A 21,495-nucleotide genomic window follows, 5' to 3' on the forward strand; every position below is an offset into this window, starting at 1 on the left:
AATCCCAAATCCAAATGAAGGTAAAGGTGCCAAGGTCATTATATATCCCTTCTTCAACTCGCTATGTCTGTAAATTGCATATATTCTTCTGGCCAGTTTGCATTTTTGCATGATGAGAAACTGACTAATTCATCTTCACTTGAAAAGCCCTAATATATTTTTCTGTGTCCTAAATAGGATTAAAACCCATATAGCACCTGAGCTATGAAAAGTGTTCAATGTGTAAAATATAAAGGAAAGAATTAAATGAAAAAATTAATAACTAAATAAATTTGACAAAGTTGAATTCTCCCACCAGATTAGAGAGACAGCTTACCTTTCTGGTTGAATTAAATTAAAAAAATTAAATTCTCTCCCACTGGATTAGAGCAGCTAACTTTTTTTTTTTTTTGTCTGAAGAATTTACACTAGGAAAAAAAAAAAAACGTAAAATTGACTATTTGGGAAATGTTGATCAAGTATCTGAGAAAAAACTATTTTAATACCAACTAGTTCTACCAACTTAAGCTGTTGGCATCTTCAGGGTACAGAACTGATGATAGGAACTAAAGCTAACAAAACATGTTACAGACTAGACATTAACAGAATTCTAATTATAAATTAGAAAACAACACTAAATGCGTGCAATACACGTGTGGCACATGCATGATTTCACATATTGATGTTTGGGAACGTTTTATAGTTGGTACTAAAGTTCATTTCTTGTGTGTTTAAATATCTAATTAGGGTCTTCCAGATCTTGGATAAGATTAAACCTTGGTTCCTATTAAGATTTTCTACAGAACGGGCGACTATTGTGGCTTCTTTAAAAATACGAGAGCGGTAATCCTCTTCTATGTAAGGGATACAGCTTTTATCCCACTCAATGACATGGTTGGTTCTGGAGAAATGGGAAGATAAGCCCAATATATCTTGTCTGTTGTTTTTGACATATCCGACGTGTTCTCTCTGTCTTAACTCAAGGCTTCTTGAAGTTTGCCCAATGTAACTTAAACTGCATGAACATGGGATGTTGTAAACTCCAGCATATTTAAAGAAAGGGAAAGGATGGAAGTCTTTTGGAGATCTTAAGAGTTTATGAATTGTATCTTTAGGTTTAAAGTTCACTCTTATTTTATGCGGTTTGAGGAGTTTAGCAACCTTGTTAGAGGCTGTCCCCACATATGGAATGATGATTGTGGTAATTTATTGAGTGTCTTCTTGTTGTCTTTGTGGAGGATCTTTAAAACTAAAGATACAATTCGTAAACTCTTAAGATCTCCAAAAGACTTCCATCTTTTCTTTAAATATGTTGGAGTTTACAACATCCCATGCTCGTGCGGTTTAAGTTACATCGGCCAAACTTCAAGAAGCCTTGAGTTAAGACAGAGAGAACACATCAGATATGTCAAAAACAACAGGCAAGATATATCAGGCTTATCTTCCCATTTCTCCAGAACCAACCATATCATTGAGTGGGATAAAAGCTGTATTATCCCTTACATAGAAAAGGATTACCGCTCTTGTATTTTTAAAGAAGCCACAACAGTCATCCTTTTTGTAGAAAATCTTAATAAGAACCAAGGTTTAATCTTATCTGCGATCTGGAAGACCCTAATTATATCTTTAAACACACAAGAAATTAACTTTAGTACCAACTATAAAACGTTCCTAAACAACAAGTGAAATCATGTAGGTGCCACACGTGTATTGCACACGTTCAGTGTTGTTTTGTAATTTATAATTAGAATTCTGTTAATGTCTAGTCTGTAACATGTTTTGTTAGCTTTAGTTCCTATCATCAGTCCTGTACCCTGAAGATGCCAATAGCTTAAGTTGGTGAAACTAGTTGGTATTAAAATAGTTTTTTTCTCAGATACTTGATCAACATTTCCCAAATAGTCAATTTTACATAGCTTCTGTGGTCAAGAAAAAATATCGTTTAATATGAAAAAAAAAAACATGTTTCTAGGAATCTAGTTGTTGGGAATATTTAATTCGATGTAAGAAATTTGTTGCAGTGATGATGATAATTTATCCGAGGATAATCTGACATTGGAAATATCCCAATTACGAAAATTATTAGAAAATCGACCAGAGAATCAGAAAAAGTGAAAAAACATTTAATGAAACTTAGACAGGATAATGAAAAGGATCAGAAGAAGAGGCAGGAAAGCACTGAACTTGGTAATCATAATATTAATAATAACAAGGTAAAAGGTAAGTCCATTAAAATCTAAGGGGAAAAAAAGGGTGATATGGTATGGCGATTCAATCTTAAAATTTGTACTTCCAGAGGGTGTCACTACTTCTAGTTTCCCAGGAGCAAAAATTAAAGATATGACAAAAGTAATTAAAAACAGAAAAAGTAAAAGGGATAAAGTAATTATAAAGCAAAATCAATTGAAAAACAGAAAAGAAAAGATATGGTAATTCTGGTAGGAACTAATAATTTACGTAGCGACAAATATAGTATGAGAGAGGATATGAAATGTCTGTTGGAAGAAGCGAGAAAGAAATGTGTGAGAGAGTATAAATTGTAGGTTTGCTACTTAGATATGATAGTACTGCATTAAGAAGAAGGGTAATGATAGCAAATAATTCCATGCATAGGCAGTGTAAAAAAATGGATGCAAGTTTTTAAATGTGTGGAGTGTGTTTGATAGCAGAAAAGACCTGTATAAGAGGCACAGCCTGCACTTGAATTCATCTAGCACCAGGAGCCTGGAAAAATTACTTACTGGTAAGAGTTAGAGAAACTAGTTCAAGGGAGGGAGGGGGGGAGTTTGGAATAAATGTGTGTGAAAGCTCAGCAAGGTGTGTAGACGTGATAAAGTTATGAACGGCTTTGAACATGGTTATGTATCTGGCAAAGGAGTGGGAAAATGTGTTTTGGGTTCAAACATTTTGAGTATGTCTAAGGAAGGAAAAGAGAAGTTCTACAACAAGGCCAAATAGATTGCATATCTAGTAGTAATTTGTTATAACTATGGAGAATTTACAAGGAGAAAGGTGATCAGTACACTTGCAAGTAATACAAAGTTCAGCTAAGAAAGGTTACCAGCATAGTAAGGAAGACTAAAATAGATTATGAGAAGAGCTTAACCAAGGAGGGGGGGGGGATCAAAGGAAATTCCAAAGATTTCTTCTGTTATATAGCAAGTAAAATGAAGAATGACTTTGGAAGAATAACCTTAGTGGGTGCTGATAATATCGAGATGACTGAATCAGATGTAATAGTAGAGTTACTGAGTGACCACGTTTCAAAAGTCTATCACCCGAGTGAGGATATTTCTGTGTCTTCCGTAACAATAACTGATATGAGAATTGAAGTTAATGAATCAGAGGCACTTAGGATATTGCAGAATTTAAATGCAAACACTGCTGTAGGTTTGAATGGAATATCAGCTCAAGTATTATGTAAATGTGCAAAGGAATTGTCGACACCCCTTACTTGGCTATTTAGCTCTGGTGTGGTGCCATAGGCCCCTAGGGAGTGGAAGAAGGTAAAATAGTTCCTTTGCATAAAGGAGATATGGTTAAGGACAGAATTCAAGAATGAGTGGATAAGAATATACTCTATGGTAGCCAGCATGGTTTTGTTAAAGGTCAGTCCTCCCTTAGTAATTTATTAAATTTTTATAATAGAATGACATTTGAGTTGGACAAAGGAAATGGCTACACAGTGGCACTTCTAGATTTTGCTAAGGCTTTTAACAGGATTCCCCATGGAATACTGTTGTTAGTCCACCTTTGCCATGAATTGCTCCAGTCCTGAAGTTACTTCAGATGCAAACTTTGTTTGCTTACACTTGGATAAAGGATTAAACTAAATATATAATTTATAGTCTAACCAAGTGAAAAAAACTTCCAACATCTTTCTCAAATCCAGAGTAATTTAATAATAAGGTGTGACACCTTTTGGCAACTGGCATATGGAAATATGAGTTTTGCATTGCTTCAACCTTGGTATCACCTCTGGGTCTGGCTCCCACTGAAGAGACCGCAATAAAGGTCGAAACCGGTTGGATAGTGATCCTTCCCATAATGCATAGCAGTATACATGTCCGCAAGGAGTTGTGCTTTGCATTATGGGATACTAAGGAAGGTGATGAGGACTTAGTACACCTTTGCCACGAGTTGCCCCAATCCTAAAGATACTTCAGGCGCAAACTTTGTTTGCTTACACTTGAATAAAGGATTAAACTAAATATATAATTTATAGTCTAACCAAGTGAAAAAAACTTCCAACATCTTTAAAAAGTGTTTAAATGAGTCAGTATCTTAATGTATCCTTAGTGTTTGAAGAATAAATAGGTTTGGGAGTGAAATGGATGTGCAACCACATTAAGAGATCCACAAGAAGAAAATGATGTGGAAAGAATATCGTGAGAATAAGAGTGAGAGGGGTTATGAAATATATTGTGTGGATAGCTAAAGTATGAAAAGAAATTGGCTATGCAAACTAAATGCAATCTTAAAGAATTTCATTGTTATGCCAAAAGCAAAAGAAAAAATGGATGTGGAAAAATAAATTTATTGAATGCGGATGGTACTGTAGCGTCAGATGCCAACAAGATTGTTCAATTAATGAGTGCTCACTTTGCTAAGATATATCAACTAGGCATATTTAACATGGTGCACAGTGCTACTGCTACATTGAATGAAGAGTTACGGCCGCAAGAAAATGAGGTTGAAGAGCTGTTGCATAACCTAGATAAGAATTTGTCAATAGGGACAGATGAAATATCAGCATATTTGGCTAGGGGCCTTCCAGATGTTTGTATAACTTGAGTCTCAGCTCAGGAATGATACCATAGAAATGGGGAATGCATGACAGTTCCATTGTACAAGGGTGGCACAAAAACTGATGTCTCTAATTACCAACCTATCAGTATCTCTGGCATGGTAGTGAAGATTTTAGAGAACTCGTATACAGAAATGAAGTATAGAGCTATACTCTACAAAGAGCAGCATGGGTTTACTAAAGGAAGGTCACGTTTTAGCAATTTGCTCATATTTTATAACAATGTTATAGCTGAGTTGGATAAAAGGAATGGATACACTATGATAATGTTGGATTTTGCTAAGGCATTTGATAGGATACTGCATAAAAGGTTGTTGCATAAGCTAGAGAATATGGAATTGGAATACATATTCTTGACTTGGATTGAATAGTTGATAGTCAGATATCAAAAAGTGGTATATGGTGGGTGTGAATCTGCCAGATTCAAAGTTACCAGTGGTGTACTTCAGGGTTCAAGTCCTTGGGCCATTATTGTTCAATCTATACACTAATGATAATAGGCAGGGTCTAACATCAGATGTGCAATTGTTTTCTAATGATGTGAAGATAAGCAGGGAAATCTGGGATGCTACTGATATCCAGCATTTATAAAATGGTTTGAATAGGTTGGAAATTTCGGCAAAAGGAAATGGCTATCAGTTTAATGTTAGTAAGTGTAAAGGTATACACTTTGATGTGATGAAATTTCTACTGGTGTATTATATTAGTATGGTTATGCTACAAGAAACTGATGAGGCTAGGGATATTGGCATAATGGTGGATAAGAATTTTGAAGTTCAAAGGTCATATAGAAAAAGTTGCAAATATAAGTCAGAGGATTGCGATGTTAAAGCAAACCTTCACATGTAAGGATAAGGTAGTCATTTTGCCTCTTTATAAGGCCTTGATAAGACCACACCTGGGTTACTGAGCAAAGATTTGCTTTTACAGGTTTCAAGGGGGTAAAGAAGCTGTGGAAAGGATGCAATGAAGAGTTACAAAGATTATATCCAGATTATGGGATTTAGATTATTAAGGAAAGATATGACAGCTGGTTTGGGTGATTTATAGCCTCCCTCAATGAGTCCTCCTTGATTCCCTGGAGGTCTCAGATAATAATAATAATAAAAGCTATAAAATAATTATGGAAGGAAAGCTTGGAGAACAATCTGCATTCAGGTCAAAGAGGTTGTAATGATCCAATTTTCATTTTACTGCAAGTAGCTGAAAAACCATAAGAATATAGCAAGATCCGTATTTTAGTTTTGTACATCTGGAAAATGTGTACTATATTTGAGTTGTAAGAAAGTAGATAGAACTGAAGAAGGTACAGAAAGATTTTTTGATGTTAAATCAGGTGTGAGTCAGGGTGCACATTATCTCCACTGTTATTCATCATCAAGCCATATGGATCATATCATAAAGGAAAGTGGTAATAAATCTGATATCAAAACTGGAGATGTTAATTCGATCTTTACTTTATATTGATGATGTTATACTACTAAATAAATCCAGTACAAGTCTCTAGGATTCCTTGACTAAATTGAATAAGTGCTATAATAATTTTTTTATGAAAATCAGGAATAAAAAAACAAAGACTGAAAACAGGTAAAAACATAGAAACATTAAAACTGCCTTGATTGGATAACATATAGAACAAGTAAAACATTTCAGTTTAATATGGCCAATTTTAGTTAAAATAGCAAATTTAATATGGAAATAGACAATAGAATAAGCAAAGCTGGCATGGTAGGAAGTTAAGTGAATAAATTTACATGCAATTAGTGAGAAATTAGTTAAAATACTGAACTAGCTGTATAAAAGACTGTTCAAACCAATTTTAACTTATGGATCTGAGAGATGGGTTAGAAATAAAGCACTTGATCAAAGACCAGAGACCCCAGATATGAGTTCTGAAAAAAGATTAGGACAATGAACAGATGACATTATTGGCGGTATCATAAAAAATAAAGATATTAGAAGGGAACTAAACATTGTTATCATTTGTGAATATAGCAGAGCTAGTCACAGGTGGTGTGGTTGCTTAAACAGAATGGGAGTGAAAAGGTTAGCAAAAGAAGTGTTTTTTTTTTTTTTTTGCCCAGAATGGCAGGAAAAAGACTCACTAGGTGGATTGTTACATTTAGATGTGCCTGAGAAGACAGAAATATAAGATTTGATAATATTGGGATTTATTTATCGTATGGCTTGTACACATGGTTAAAAGATAATAAGATATAATACAGATGAGTATAGATAAGATACACATATGTGATCAAAAAAAAAAAAGTCTACATTCATGCAAATATAAATATGAAATTTATGACAAGCATCAGACAGAAGATTAGTCATATTTTAACATTTAGGTTTTTGATCCAGTTGATCGCCTCTGGGGATGGGTCAAAGATGTCCTTAAAGTCACCTGAATATGCTGTCAGCTCGCATTCCTGTACTATATGGTAAATGGTTTGGGTCTCGGCTCCACAGGGACAGTGAGGATTTGGTATCTTACCCCACTTTGAAAGTAAATCTCCACATACACCATGGGCCTGTACGAATCCTGTTAGCCATCGTCCATATATTCCTGGGCAGGTCAAATCCAGATGGTTTTTGAAAGATGTTTATGTGATTGCGAACTTCAGGTAATACTGCTTGGGACCACAGTACATCCCACATACTCACCATACTGTCATTCTGGCTAAGAAGATTACGGCCGGTTTTTATGGCAGGCCTTCTGGATTTTAGTCTATTGGATAAAGCATTTGGAATAAATTCATGTATTAGGAGATTTTGGTTGTTTAAAATTCTTTTATATTCATGAAGCAAGGCTTCATGTCGTCACAGTTCTGGAGGAGCAATGTGGCTCAAAGTGGGAAGCCATTGTAAGTGTGTACTCCTAATGCAACCTGTTATTAAACGCAGAGTAGAGTTAAGTTTAGTATCTAGTTTATTGACATGGTAACTATTGAGCCAGACAGGAGCACCATACTCTGCTGCACTGTAAACTAGACCCATTGCAGTGCACCGCAGAGTTGTGGTACTTGAGCCCCATATAGTACCACAAAGCTTCTGAACTATGTTATTTCTGGTGCAAGTTTTAGTAGTGATATTAATCATATGCTGTTTATATGTCAGAGTTCTATCCAGAGTTATTCCCAGATTAGGCGTGAGATTAAATGAAATTAATGTTCCATCAGCATATATCTCTGGTTTTTGATTTACACTATTGTTCAGGTGAAAGCAAGAACATTCAGTTTTACCAGAATTTGGTGTTAATCTCCATTTTTTATAGAACTGCCATAAAGCCGACAGATCATTTGTCAATATTTCTTCAGTTCTTTTGATAAATTTGTCGCTGATCACCAAAGCTAGATCTGCATAAGCAAACGTCCTGCTGGCTGTTTCAGGAATATCTGCGATGTAAAGACTAAAAAGCAGTGGTGCGAGCCCTGAGGTAATCCATTCTTAAGCACGCTCTGCTTACTGATGCTTCCTCCGGTGACTACCCTGAAATATCGATCACAGAGTAAGTTGTTTAGGAGATGACCCAATATTTTACATGGGATGACCTTAAGAAATTTATATGAGTCCCTCCCTCCAAACAGTATCGTAAGCTTCTGATAGACTACTGCAATAAAGACTGCAGTAGTTTATTGGGATATTGACAGATAACAGATCAATTTGGAGGAAAATTATTGACAAGAAGTTAATGATCTACCTTTGTTTTCATGAAGTATTACTGAAATATCCTATATTCCTCCTTGAATGAGTGTTGACCACATCCAAACAAATATTGTTAATCACTGTGGGAAATGAATCATAGATCCCATGTTCGACACTAGTCACAAAATTTCTAGAACAGGTAGTTGACTAGAACAATTGACAAAATGTAGAAGACACAGTGAATGTCCTTGGTCAAAGTCATAATTTTGCCACTGCTCCTACATAAATTACCTGTTCAAGAATCACAATTAGTATTAAACATAGGATCCAAAGGTTATCTCCCAGAGTGGCTAACAATATTCATTTGAATATAGCCAGCACTGTGATAAAAATCCAAACCTCATAAAAACCATATTACTCCAAATGAAATAGCAGCCTGAAAGAACTTATAACTTGTACAACAAAAAACTATTGTTATAACCAAAGCAGATTAGGGTAATGTAATATCTCAATGGAAAAAAGTGTATAAATTGTTTAAAAAATTACCAAAAAAAAAAAAAAAAAACTAAAACCTCACCATGTTAAACCACTACTCATATACAATGGGATTCAAAAATCCACACACCTAATTTACCCTTCATCCAATAGTTGATAGCATAGACCAGGGGTCGGCAACCTTTTCAGACTCATGGGCCGCATTCAACTTTTATTTTTAATAATCGGGCCGCAAGTGTTTAATTAAGAGAAAATAGTGAGTAAATGAAAATACTTAAGTTATGAATTTTTGTTATATCAATCTAAAAATCACAGAAATATTTAAAGTACCACATTCTCGTAATGATGTCTGATTTTATATTCTTTAATAACAGCAACACTTTTATGACAAATAGGACAAAGGGGCTTACCTGCATTTTCAATAAAGAAGTACTTGCTGTTTCATTCATCATTAAACCTTTTTCCTACATCTGCAATTTTACGTTTTCTTGGACTCATTTTTTAAGTTTTTTTTAACAAATATATATCCTCTGAAAATAATAATTGATGTTATTGAATTATATTAAAAGACGGACCAGGGAACGTGACTTCAAAAGTACGCCAAAATCTCGGTTGTCGTCGGATGAAGTTGCCTTTGTTATCCCCCACTCATGACGACTCACAAGGTTGATTCGTGCTGTAAATTTTATCCTTATATTGGTTATAGTTCTTGTTATTAATTACTTTAATTAATTCTTGCTCGGCTGCACCTTTGTCAGACTCTCTGTTGTCCCCTTAATGACTTTGTTTTAATACTCTCTTATGTGAATTTTATATCTCTGAGGTTTTCTAACATGCTATGTCTTTTCATTCTTAAGTTACTTACTACAAATTCCGCTTACATTAATTTCAATGCAGTGTCATAGCTCAGTCTAGGTCATAAATCAATCCAACTGGTAGTGCACATGTATCAGCACATCAAGGGTCTGCCGTGGCTTAACGCCAATTCCTTTGTACTGCACTGGTGTTAATTCCCTTTCAGACTTAGAGAAATTTGTTTTTAGCTGCACCACTATATGTCTTAGATGTTGAACAATGCAATATCAAGGAATTAGTTTCCAGCTTAGCACACTACAATGTTTTTCTTAACCGAAACCATTAATTACTTAGATCATCTAAACTATCGAGATTTGCTTTGCAGTCGTAACCTCCTTTACCTTTATTCCCTCCCCGCAATGGTTCTAATTTTATGAGCTGTTCGATAGGAAGAAAATCAGGCAAGTCCATGATTTAACATAATAAAGAACATTTAATTTTCAATCACAAGTAATGTCCAGTTAAGAACACTTCTAGCATATTATAATATCAATACCAGAACTCTAGAGTACGCAGCAAACTTCGTTAATTTTCTCACAGCATTTAAGACATTAATTAAGGTTATCAATTCAATCACAAGGCAAACATGCACTCAGCAAACAATTTTTCTAAAAGAGATTTACGCTCGACATAGTTAACACATTACTAAGGCATAATAAATTTAGTTTAATCCTTTATCCAAGTGTGAACAAACAAAGTTTGCGCCTGAAAGTATCTTCAGGACTGGGGTAAGGTGGTAAAACTTCCAACATTACTAAGGCATTTCTACACATTTCTTCCTTTTAAAACTTAAAGTCTTTCTAATTTTCTGAGTATGAACACTAAAGTCGTTTCATTAACTAGACTAGAAATCTGAAAGTTCTTCACACATATTATACTTGATTCTCTCAGTACAGCTACACAATATATCAAAAGTCTACCTTACCCAGGATTGAAGAAATACTTGGCCTTCTACACGTCCGTCCAGGTAGCACTTCCTTTGTCTCGTCCAAACTCTAATTAGACGTCATCTACACGAACCAGCACAGGTCTCTGGTAAGGCACATCTTCTATGGAGGTGACAGCTTAGGTTCACCGCTCTCAGGTCAATCAGCTCGGCATAGCATTCTGTTCTCTGATGCATTCCTTGCTGGATCGGAAACTCTACTCTGCTTGACTACAGGTTGGCTATCGAACTCCCACAGACACTTCAACGTGGCCTTCCGGCCTCTGCACAACCTCCTGACTTTGTTGACCACTCCGCTGAAGAAAAGGACCAAGAGCTTTTTAGGCGCCGCAACCGATTTTATATTGTGAGCCCTATGTTTCTCTTCATACGTCACTGCTTCTCCTTCACTATGCATGGCACTTACTTCTCCCTGACAACTAGCGCCATACCATACTGTGGTGTGCTTCTTGGAGAAACTCACGTGTTACTCTGCCCTGCTCACGTGTATTGCTTCAGGCTATCTCTTTTCATAAGCCGATTACTTCGTTCTCTTTCTCGTACATGGTTATTTATACAAAAATAGCACAGTTATAACACTAGAAGATTTACAAGAAATATTTACAACTAAATGACTTGATATATTTTATACAAAAGGAAATTATGTTGGTAAGTTAATGTTATCTTATCTAGTCTGATAAACCAATACTGGCTCTGGGAATGACATTTCATGTTAAACCCTGAATGAAATGTTAAAAGGTTTAATCTTCTTTCATTCAGGATTTAACAGTGCCAAGTTGCACGGCAATATCATGAAGTATAGGTATAAAATTATTTCTAAATTTATTATTCATATTATAAAGTGTATTATTTAAATTCTACATTTAAATAAATTCAACATGCGGGCCACATGCCATGTAAGCATTGTCAACCTATTATGGGCAGCCAAAAATGTAAGTTGGGCTGCATGTGGCCTGCGGGCAACCGGTTGCCGACCCCTGGCATAGACAGTCCACCTACAAACTTGCCAAACATTTAACAAAATCAGTTTTCTCACTCACAGGAAACCTTCCCTTGTTCATTAAAAACATTCGCTTTAATATACTGGTTTTTCATCTTTCACAACAAAAAACACAAAAAAAAACAAAATTAACCTAAAGAGTTCAGATATCATGATCTGCTTTCATATTACTTCATTATTTACCACCAACAGAAACCCTTAACATTATCAAGCTATATTTCCTTCTTGACATATCTGAATTATTCAAATTCATTATCGTCTTTCTTATTTTCCATGCAAAGGAAAAATAACAGATGGGACTGCTATATATATATATATATATATATTTTTTTTTTTTTAACTTTTTTTTATATAACGAAACCTGTGGTGAATTCATCACTAAAAACATGTAATAACCACAGTAATGACCTATTTAATTCGTAAATATTTCATCCCAAGTATCTTGGGACATCATCAGTATAGTAGTTTAAACAATACTAGGAATAACATACAGTTAGGACGCATGATTACAATGGAATCTCAATATGTGTGCAGTAACGTGTTATAGAAGTGAAGTAAATTAAATATAACTGAAAAAAAAACTCCAAAAAAATTGAAAAAAAAAAAATAAATAAATAAAAAAAAAAAAAAAAAAAATTAAAAAAAAAAAAAAAAAATATATATATATATATATATATATATATAAAAAGATTATTTTACACAATTTTGTATGACAATTTCCCATACTTTAGGAATAGTAAGAACATCGTTGCGGTTTAAATCTGCTCTGTGTAGTAGGGCTTCAGCACTTGCTTTATAAAAATGTTCATATTTATATAAAGATCTGTGTAAAAGTTTTAACTTCTCCCAATGGATCCTATGGTTTGGATTTTCATCTCCATGTTGGGAGAGACCAGATTTCTGCGGTTTGAAAAGACGAATGTGGCCTTGATGTTCCGAGATGTGTTTCTGAACAGACCTACCTGTCTGACCATAGTAAGACAATTTGCAGGAGCAAGGGACTGCCACATGTTTTTCCTTATATCCCTCTAGAGAATTTTTGTATGAAATTTCTAGAAAACCAAGCACTTTAAAATGTCACACACAAACTACCAGTCTAATTACATTATTTAGATGATGTGTTTGGCATTTGGTCTCATGGTCTAGGCATATTAGGCAGAATTTTAGCACATTTTTTAACAGCTGATATCCAAAAATACATTTTGCTAAATAAAAAGAAACAACTGGTTTATTTTCCTAGATACATTAGTTGCAGGATTATCATATATTCATTATTCTTTTTTTCCTGCTTACAGGAAACTAACAAACATACCAGGTGGTCACTTACGCTTGGATCCGCCGACAGTTTGTCGGCATGAAACATTCAGATCGTAGTTTTCAATCTTAGTTTCGCTTACTGGCTGAAAAACATTAAGGGATTTTTATCCCCTTAACTTATCAACCATGCCAGAAAAATAGGCGTTTGGCTTTTCATACCAGAAAGTACTTCTATAGACAAATACCTTCTTTCCATCCCAATAGCATGGCATCCTCAAAACACTTACAACACAGAGCTATGGCTATTTTTTATAATTATACAGCCTTGCCACAGAACTCAGTTATTTTTGACACACATTTTTAGCCAATGGTTACCCCATTCCTACAAAACAGATAAAATAATGAATGTCCCATTCATTATTTTATTCTTCCCACACCTTATGTACAAGATCATAATAAACTATTACCATCCTCGATCTCTAGAGATACCATCTGAAAAAATTACCGAAAGTTCTTCATAAATATATTATTATTACGTAACACCTCCAGGGAGTCCAAAGATTCATCGAGGGAATGTATCTACTCTACAACTCTCTATCTCCGCCACTCCACCAACCGCAACTACCTTCATCATCTACACTAATGTTATATATATATATATATATATAATTCTCATGCTACTTTCTAGTTAATAACATTCCAGCAAATGGAAGAAGGCAACTGTACTGCACGCACGCACGCACGCACGCACGCACACACACACACACACACACACACACACACACACTATATAGAAACATTCGATGTTTCCCTCCTCAGAAACTTGGAATTATTTCTACTTTGGGACAAGGAGCTCGCTCTCTTCTTGACGACCCAGATGAACTTCATAAAGAAATAAATTTTCTTAGATCTACTTTCAGACTGAATGGTTATTCTCAAAAAATTACTAAAAAATGCCTTTTTAATCCTCCTAGTCGCCATACTGAAGAAATGAATGATGTTAAAGGCAATATATCTATACCATACATAAGCTCAGTCTCAAAAATTAGCTAAGGTTCTCAAAAAATATGACATTAGAACTTTATTCACTCCACTTCCTAAGATCTGCTCTCTAGTGAGCCATCCAAAGCCTAGCCATCACAACCTAAAATATCCCGGTGTATACAAGATATGGTGTGACTGCGACATTCCTTACTTTGGCCAGATGGATAAGTCTATTGAATTGCGTATGGAGGAGCACAGGAGGGACATCACTTACAAGAGAACACGTGCCAGTGCTTTATCCAGCCATATCCTTTTTTTTTGCCGATTCATAGTCATACAATCCTTTGGGATAGATCTAACAACATTTTCCGTTGCCATGACAAATTGGAGAGAAAAACTGTAGAATCTAGAGAAGTCATCCTCAACCCTGTATTTTTAAATAATAATTTAAGCTACAACTGCCCAGACTGTCATTCTGCTGTGATCACATACTGGCACTCACAAGATGCTATACGCACACACTCACCCAACAATGTGGCCAACGAAGGAACAGCTTTGAGTATGTTAACTACAATGTTTTCACGTTAAATATGTATAGTGACTTTCCTGTGCTGTTCACAGTTTTTATCTTCAATGTTTAATGTTTCTTTTTGTATAAAAGCACCTGAAGGAGGCCGTAAAAAGCTGAAACTAGTTGTGTGATACCATTAAACCTTTTTCCTTTACTCTCGGTTTATGTCATTCAATTCTTTTAAAAAATATATATATTTATTTATTTATTTATTTATAAAATAAAGAGCCAAAAGGTTTCAGTTTGGCGATGCAAAAATTATAAAAATCAATTGGATATTAAACCCAGCATTATTTCAAAATTGAATACAGAAACTATAAAAGTTTCGTGTGAAATCTGACTAGACAGCTTATAGGAATATACTCGCCGGCATTTACAAGTTGCCCTAGCCAGACCTTATAGGAGACATGATCGCTATGTCCAAGAGTCCATATATTCGCCTCCTACTGGTCCATTTTGATAAGGTTTCACTGGCCTGACAGCTATTTCAAAGTGGTTGATTTTCATCAGAGACCAGGCAGAAACCTTAAAAGAGAGCAAAAACTCTCTTTCAATCTCTCTCTCTCTCTTGATTTTTATAATTTTTTATAGAATTTTATATTCTAATTTTTAATTTATAATATTTTATAATAATTTATAAATTAAAATTAATAAACATTAAATATTTTTTATAATAATTTATAATATTTATATAATTTTAAAACTGTTGATTTTATAATTTTTGCATGGCTAAACTGAAGCCTTTTGGTTCTTTATTTTAGTAAATACTTTTATGCACTGACCAAGAGTTTGATTATGAAAAACACTTCTCTGACATTGCAAGTTCCTTAGTATTGAAAGAGTTTTTATTCTATTAAGGTTTCTGCCTGGTCTCTGATGAAACCCAATCAGTTTGAAACAGATGTCAGGCCAGTGAAACCTTATCAAAATGGACCAATAGGAGGTGAATATACTACAGATGCTTGGGATTAGCGATCATGTCTCCTATAAGGTTTGGCTAGGCAACTTGTAAATGCTGGTGAGTGTATTCCCATAAGCTCTGGTCAAATTTCACACAAAACTTTCATAGTTTCTGTACTCGGCCTTCTTTGAAATAATGCTGGATTTAACATCCACTTGATTTATATATATATATAGAGAGAGAGAGAGAGAAATGTTATGGATCTAAGAGAATAGTTTTAGAATCAGCTATGCAAGTATATGGCCACATTAATTTGCCTAAGATTTGGGAGACAGTCATTCCCATGGCTACATTTAGCTTTGTCTTCTCTAAATTTAATCTAAATTAAACAAAAGAAAAAAAGTTTAAATTAAACTTTTTTTCTTTTGTTTTGTTTTTTTAACAAGATTAAAAGCTTGTTTATAATCCAGTCCCTAAAAGGTACACTTTGATGGGGCATTATTCTTACTTTTCAGTTAAATTTTTAATTGTTTCTGCAACAATCCGAGTGCTGTGTGTATTACCAAAATCGAATGGAATATTAATAACTCAATAAATTATTTATTTTTGTCTTCTGGTGTTGTTTATACTATACAGTACTATTATAAAATCCTTCTTCAATGCTCTTATGATGGTGGTAAGTTAGCAATTTCTAATATGGACATATTCAGTCCAGGAGTGTATATATCAAGCATAGCTGTTAGTATACTGCAGGAGAGATTTCTGTGGGAGTTAATACTGAAAAGCACATCTTCACACAGTACCAAATGCCTATGAAATACACTGAAAATATGACAAAAATGCTACATTTGATATTTCAACTGGATATAAGAGCGCTAAAAGTGATCAAACTCACAAATAACTTTCCCCTAAACAACTCTTGAAATAAAAAAGGAATTCTTGATCACCTTACAGGATTGTTATGCACATTTAAAATAAAACTTGAACAATGATATACACATTGATAATGAATAAATTTAAGTGAAGGCATGAAATGCATAGTATTATGGAGGTCAATTCATACAGAATATTATTAATGGTAATATATTTGAATACTCACATAGTTCTCTTATAAATATTAGCATTGCAGTAAAGATGTAATCAACAAGATCAAATGAAAGACTGTTTGCAAAAATAGCATCCCAAATGACTAACAAATCTTGTATGGAAAATTCTCTTCCAAACAAAAGGCGCAACCATCGACTAGTAAAAAAATATATAAATAAATAAATAAATAATATATATTTAAAGTAAACATATTAATATTTTTTTCACTGTGAGATTAAATGCTATTAGTGAACCTGTTTAGATTATATTTGGCCATTCAAACATAATTAAAATGAAATACATATTGATCTTTAATTGATCATGATTTATAAACATCTAATACCAACAAGTTTCGCTGATGGGGCTATCCAGCTTCTTCAGGACTTATAATGGTAAGAGAAAAAAAAACAAAGTGGCTATTACAGAGAAAATGGAGTAACACTATCGTATAAATTAAACATTAAAACATAACGCGTAACATTATACATATAGAACACTCTCATAAGAGTTAAACATAACACACTCCATGTGTTATGTTAGTCACTCTTACTGTAATGTTACGCGTTCTGTTTTAATGTTTAATTTATACGATAGTGTTACTCCATTTTCTCTGAACTAGCCACTTTGAGTATTTTTCTCTTACCGTTATACGCCCTGAAAAAGCAAGACAGCCCCATCGGTGAAACTTGTTGGTATTAGATGTTTAAAAATCATGGTCAATTAAACATCAATATATATTTCATTTTAATTATATGCTATCACACCTATTATTTATTGATTGATTGTCACGTTTAGTACAGTTATCATGGATTTTTCAGAATATAATCATAAGATAAGCATTCTTCTTCAAGATCATTCTAACTATTAACCTATCAATAGAAATCTCACTAAATCAACAATGCTGATTCATTAGATACTGACACCATCAAAAATGGGCATTCTATTGTGGCCAGTGGTCAATTCTATCTGTTGTCATATAAATTATGACATTATAAAACATTATATCAACTTTCAAAATTTTATCAATCTGCTATCCAATCTAATTGGAAAATCACATTCCTATATTAAGAATACTGCAGATTTCATCTCTAAACTGAAAGACCTTCACTTTGCAGCTTGGACACATCATGGTGAGCTTTGACAATGTTTCTCTCTCTCTCTCTCTCTCTAACAATGTTCCATTAGATATAATTAATAAATTGCTCTAAAGATTTTCTAGCAGACATCCTTAAATTGGTTGATTTGCTGTGTACTTTGAGTACTTTTCCTGACAAGGAAGTACTCAAAATACAAACAGTTGGAAAACTATACCATGGATTTTTCGCCATGTCACCACTGTTATCCAATTATTTCATGAAACATAAGAACAACTCTTCACTAACATCTCTTCTTGTCACTCCACTTGGTGCTGTTATTATAGTGATGATGCGATCACAATTTGGTCAATTTTATCTGTTGTCATATAAACTCAAATGAAGAATTACAGATTTTTAGCTAAAATTAAAAACCTTTACCATAGAATAAAAATTATGTTAGAAAATGAAAATAATGGAGTCCTTCCTTTACTAGATTCACTTGTAAAGAGGAAGTTGATGGATTAGTTTTTCTGTTTATAAGAAGTCTATGTTCACCAGAAGATACACTTTCCAGGACTTAGTCATCTCCCTTTACAAAAACTTGGAATTGTTAACACTTGTTGTCCATAGGGAACATCATTTGTCCATCTAAGAACACTCACAGAGCAGAATTATAATGTATTAAAGAAACATGACACTCAATGGTTACTTATATCCAAATCGTAATACATCTGGAATGATTACTCTCCTACTAACAGCACCCTATCAGATAAAGAAAAGTTCTGTTCCTTATATAAAAGGTATTTTTGAATGCATCTCAAAGTCTTTAAAAAAAATTCTGATTTCCAGCCAACTTTCAAGTAAGTAAACAAGATTTCTTCTATCCTGCCTTCTATGAACAACAAAACAACAAATTTCCTCTCTTGACTTACCCAGGAGGGTACCAGATTCCTTGTTCCTGCAATCTATTCTATTCAGGTTGCACTGAAGACATCTTATGGTCAAAACATACAGATGTAATCTGTATGTTTTGACCATATGAGAGACTTTTCAAAGAATGCTATGAAACTCTTCATAATCAACCAAACCTAAACTGAATGATGGTCTAAAAATATCAAAATTCTTGAAAAAGGTGGCTTTGAATTTTTGCTAATAATCTAACTTTAATCATTACATGCAGGACTCAACAAATTATGCAAAATATTACTTGCCACCATAAGATATACCCATCCAAGAACCCTTCCCTCATTTTTTAATGATATGTCGCAAGAAGTCAATAGGAGTTCCATAAAGTCATTAGTGGCTACAGAACTAATTGTTTAGAGAACATTTCCTTCATGTAAAAACAATTCCAACAAGGACAAGTTAATAAATAATAAGATTACCAAAATCTTATTTAATTATCTTATGTTTGATTTTTTGGAATATATAGCCCTTTATATTATGCATATTCTCCTGTGTTTTCTTAAAGTTATTATATATATGTTATGGACTACATGATTAATACAGGCATTATTTATAATGCCCAGCCATTATGAATAACGACAAACAAAGGGCACTATAATAAATTTCACATTGTTTATCATAATTTATCACACTGACAGGTCAATATGAATACTGCTATCATCTGGTCGGGCAAAGTGATGATAATGATACCTTTTTGGCAGTATTAGAAGCGGTAGGAGTTTTTTTGGGGGGAGGGGAGAGATTCTTCAGATTTCTTTTTGTCGGGAGACATGAAAAGAACTTTGCCCAGGTCATCACTCAAATTTTTACAAAATCAGCATATCGGACAATGATAGAAAAAGTGAAAGAGTCAAAAACCAAAGTGACTTGGTCCATAACATAAATATCACATATGGATATGGCAATTTGATTAAAAATTATGTTCACACTGAAGAAATATTTCAAATATTGCATGATGCCCATATCGCTATTGGCCAAAGTGACAGAAACCGCATGGAAAAGGATTAAGTACTAAATATAAAAACATTATAAGGGAGATGATCATAATTTAGGTTAGGAGGAGTTTTTTTTTTTTTTTTGAAAATCAAATTGTCCAAAGAGAATGTAGCTCTTTATTCATAATGTCTAGTCAAATTCTTAATTAAAAAACTTTTTTTAAAATCAAATTGCTCAAAAAGAATGTACCTTTATCCATAATACCATCAATTTAATAAATTAATCAATATTTATCAGGCTGTGTGGCCGTTTTAGTCGTTATTTATAATGGCTGGGCATCATGAATAAATGACCTATTAGTCACTTGGCCCATAACATATATATGGGATGGGTACTTTCTTTCTCTTATTAAAGATGATCCCATCAAGTTGCACCATTAGTAAAATACTCTCTCCATTCCAAGTAGTTTAACTCTTAATCAAAATAAAAAGAAAATAACTTAAACTATAAATTAACCTTGTACACAGAGAGATATCCCAGGATTATTACATACATAACTTCTTTTTACTTTTAACTGTTTAAATGGATTAAGAGATTGAGTCTTCACACACCTTTACAAAAAAAAAAAAAAAAAAAATCGTTAATTCAAAAAATGTATATCTGTAATACTGCAGAGCAGAAAGCAAATGGAGAAACAACAGCTCTATTCTCTCCAGACTAACTCCTATGGCAAGCAAATCTACACATTTGACCCAAGTTTCCAGCATCCCTTAAATGGGACAGGGGTGCGAAGAATCTCCAGGCTCAAAATGGTGTATCCACTAAAACTAGGAACTTGGAATGTCAGAAACATGTATCTAAGCAGGTAAGCTAAGAAACGCTATCCAGGAAATGAAAAGACTTGGAATTGGGATTTTAGGAATGAGTGAAGTTAGGTGGAAAGGATTAGGCAAAACTCAAGTTGATGACATGACGATGTACCACTCTGGAAGTAGTGAAAACAATAATCAAAACAGAGTTGGAACAATATTAAACAAAGACGCCAATAACAGGGTTTACCATACTTCTGTATTTAGTACGAACAGTTTGTGTTTTAAATGCCCTATTTGTGTCCATACTGTACTTCAGTAAAATAAATGAAATGTCCATTTTTTTTTTTTTGTATAAAACGTAATAGGAAAAATAAATTCATAAACAGTATGCTGCTAAAGGGCCATAAGTTACGTAGTGTCAGAAAGAGCTCCGGAAAGATAAGTGCTATTTTGAATAATAATTAGCAGTGTTTCATAAATTTTGGGGTTTCATTATTGATTTTGGAGAATGGGATATGTCTGAGTGATTTTTGGTGTGAATTCTATAAGAATTATTAGCCTAAATTGCTGTTTTAAATATCACACAATGCCGGTCAGGAGGTCAACCACGTCTGGTGCTACTCAGAGAATGCCACGAAAGTGAAGTAGCATTGCCGACATAGACTTTTCAAAACTGATTCGATGTCCTGAGTGCAATATGTATGCATGGCAGAATGTAAGAGATGTCTTTATGGAGAAAGAGAGAATGAGCAAAAAGATGAGAGAAAGTATGGATTTGTCGTAAGTACGATATACTGTTGGACCACAATACACAGAATGCGAAACTGACTGAAAAGATAGTGTACATGAAAGAAACGAAAATGAAATGAACGATAGAGAGACTGACAGAGTGAAAGAATGTAGAAATGAAAGATACGAAAAACCGAAATGAAATCAGGAGAAACTGAGGGGGTAAAAGAATGAAAAGATGTAGAAGCAAAGGTTACAGAAGAAGTTGCAAAAAACAGAAGTGAAATGCAAGTTGGAGAAGCTGAAGGAGTGAAAGAATGCAAAGATGTACAAGCAAAACTTAGTGATAAGGGAGTGAAAAAGTATGAATGAGGAAAAGGAAGTAAAGTGTGGCCGAACAAGAGGTAGCAAGATGCAAGATTTAATGAAACAGATATTGGAAATGAAAAATGA

General features: G+C 33.9%; 1 protein-coding gene across 5 annotated transcripts in view; it reads right to left on the reverse strand.

Moving 5' to 3' along the window:
* The window catches only part of TBC1D5 (TBC1 domain family member 5), a 495,953-nt gene that overhangs the window by 209,869 nt on the left and 264,589 nt on the right, over window positions 1–21,495 (reverse strand). For all 5 annotated transcript variants that reach the window (XM_090408923.1, XM_090408920.1, XM_090408922.1 and 2 more), the window contains one exon: window positions 16,537–16,679. In XM_090408923.1, coding sequence (XP_090265049.1) covers window positions 16,537–16,679 — 143 coding nt within the window. The remainder of the gene's footprint in view (window positions 1–16,536; window positions 16,680–21,495) is intronic.

The sequence above is a fragment of the Typopeltis vanoorti genome, chromosome 19 (assembly GCF_054136105.1).
Source record: "Typopeltis vanoorti isolate ZY-2024b chromosome 19, IOZ_Tvanoo_1.0, whole genome shotgun sequence".
NCBI classification, from domain to species: domain Eukaryota; kingdom Metazoa; phylum Arthropoda; class Arachnida; order Uropygi; family Thelyphonidae; genus Typopeltis; species Typopeltis vanoorti.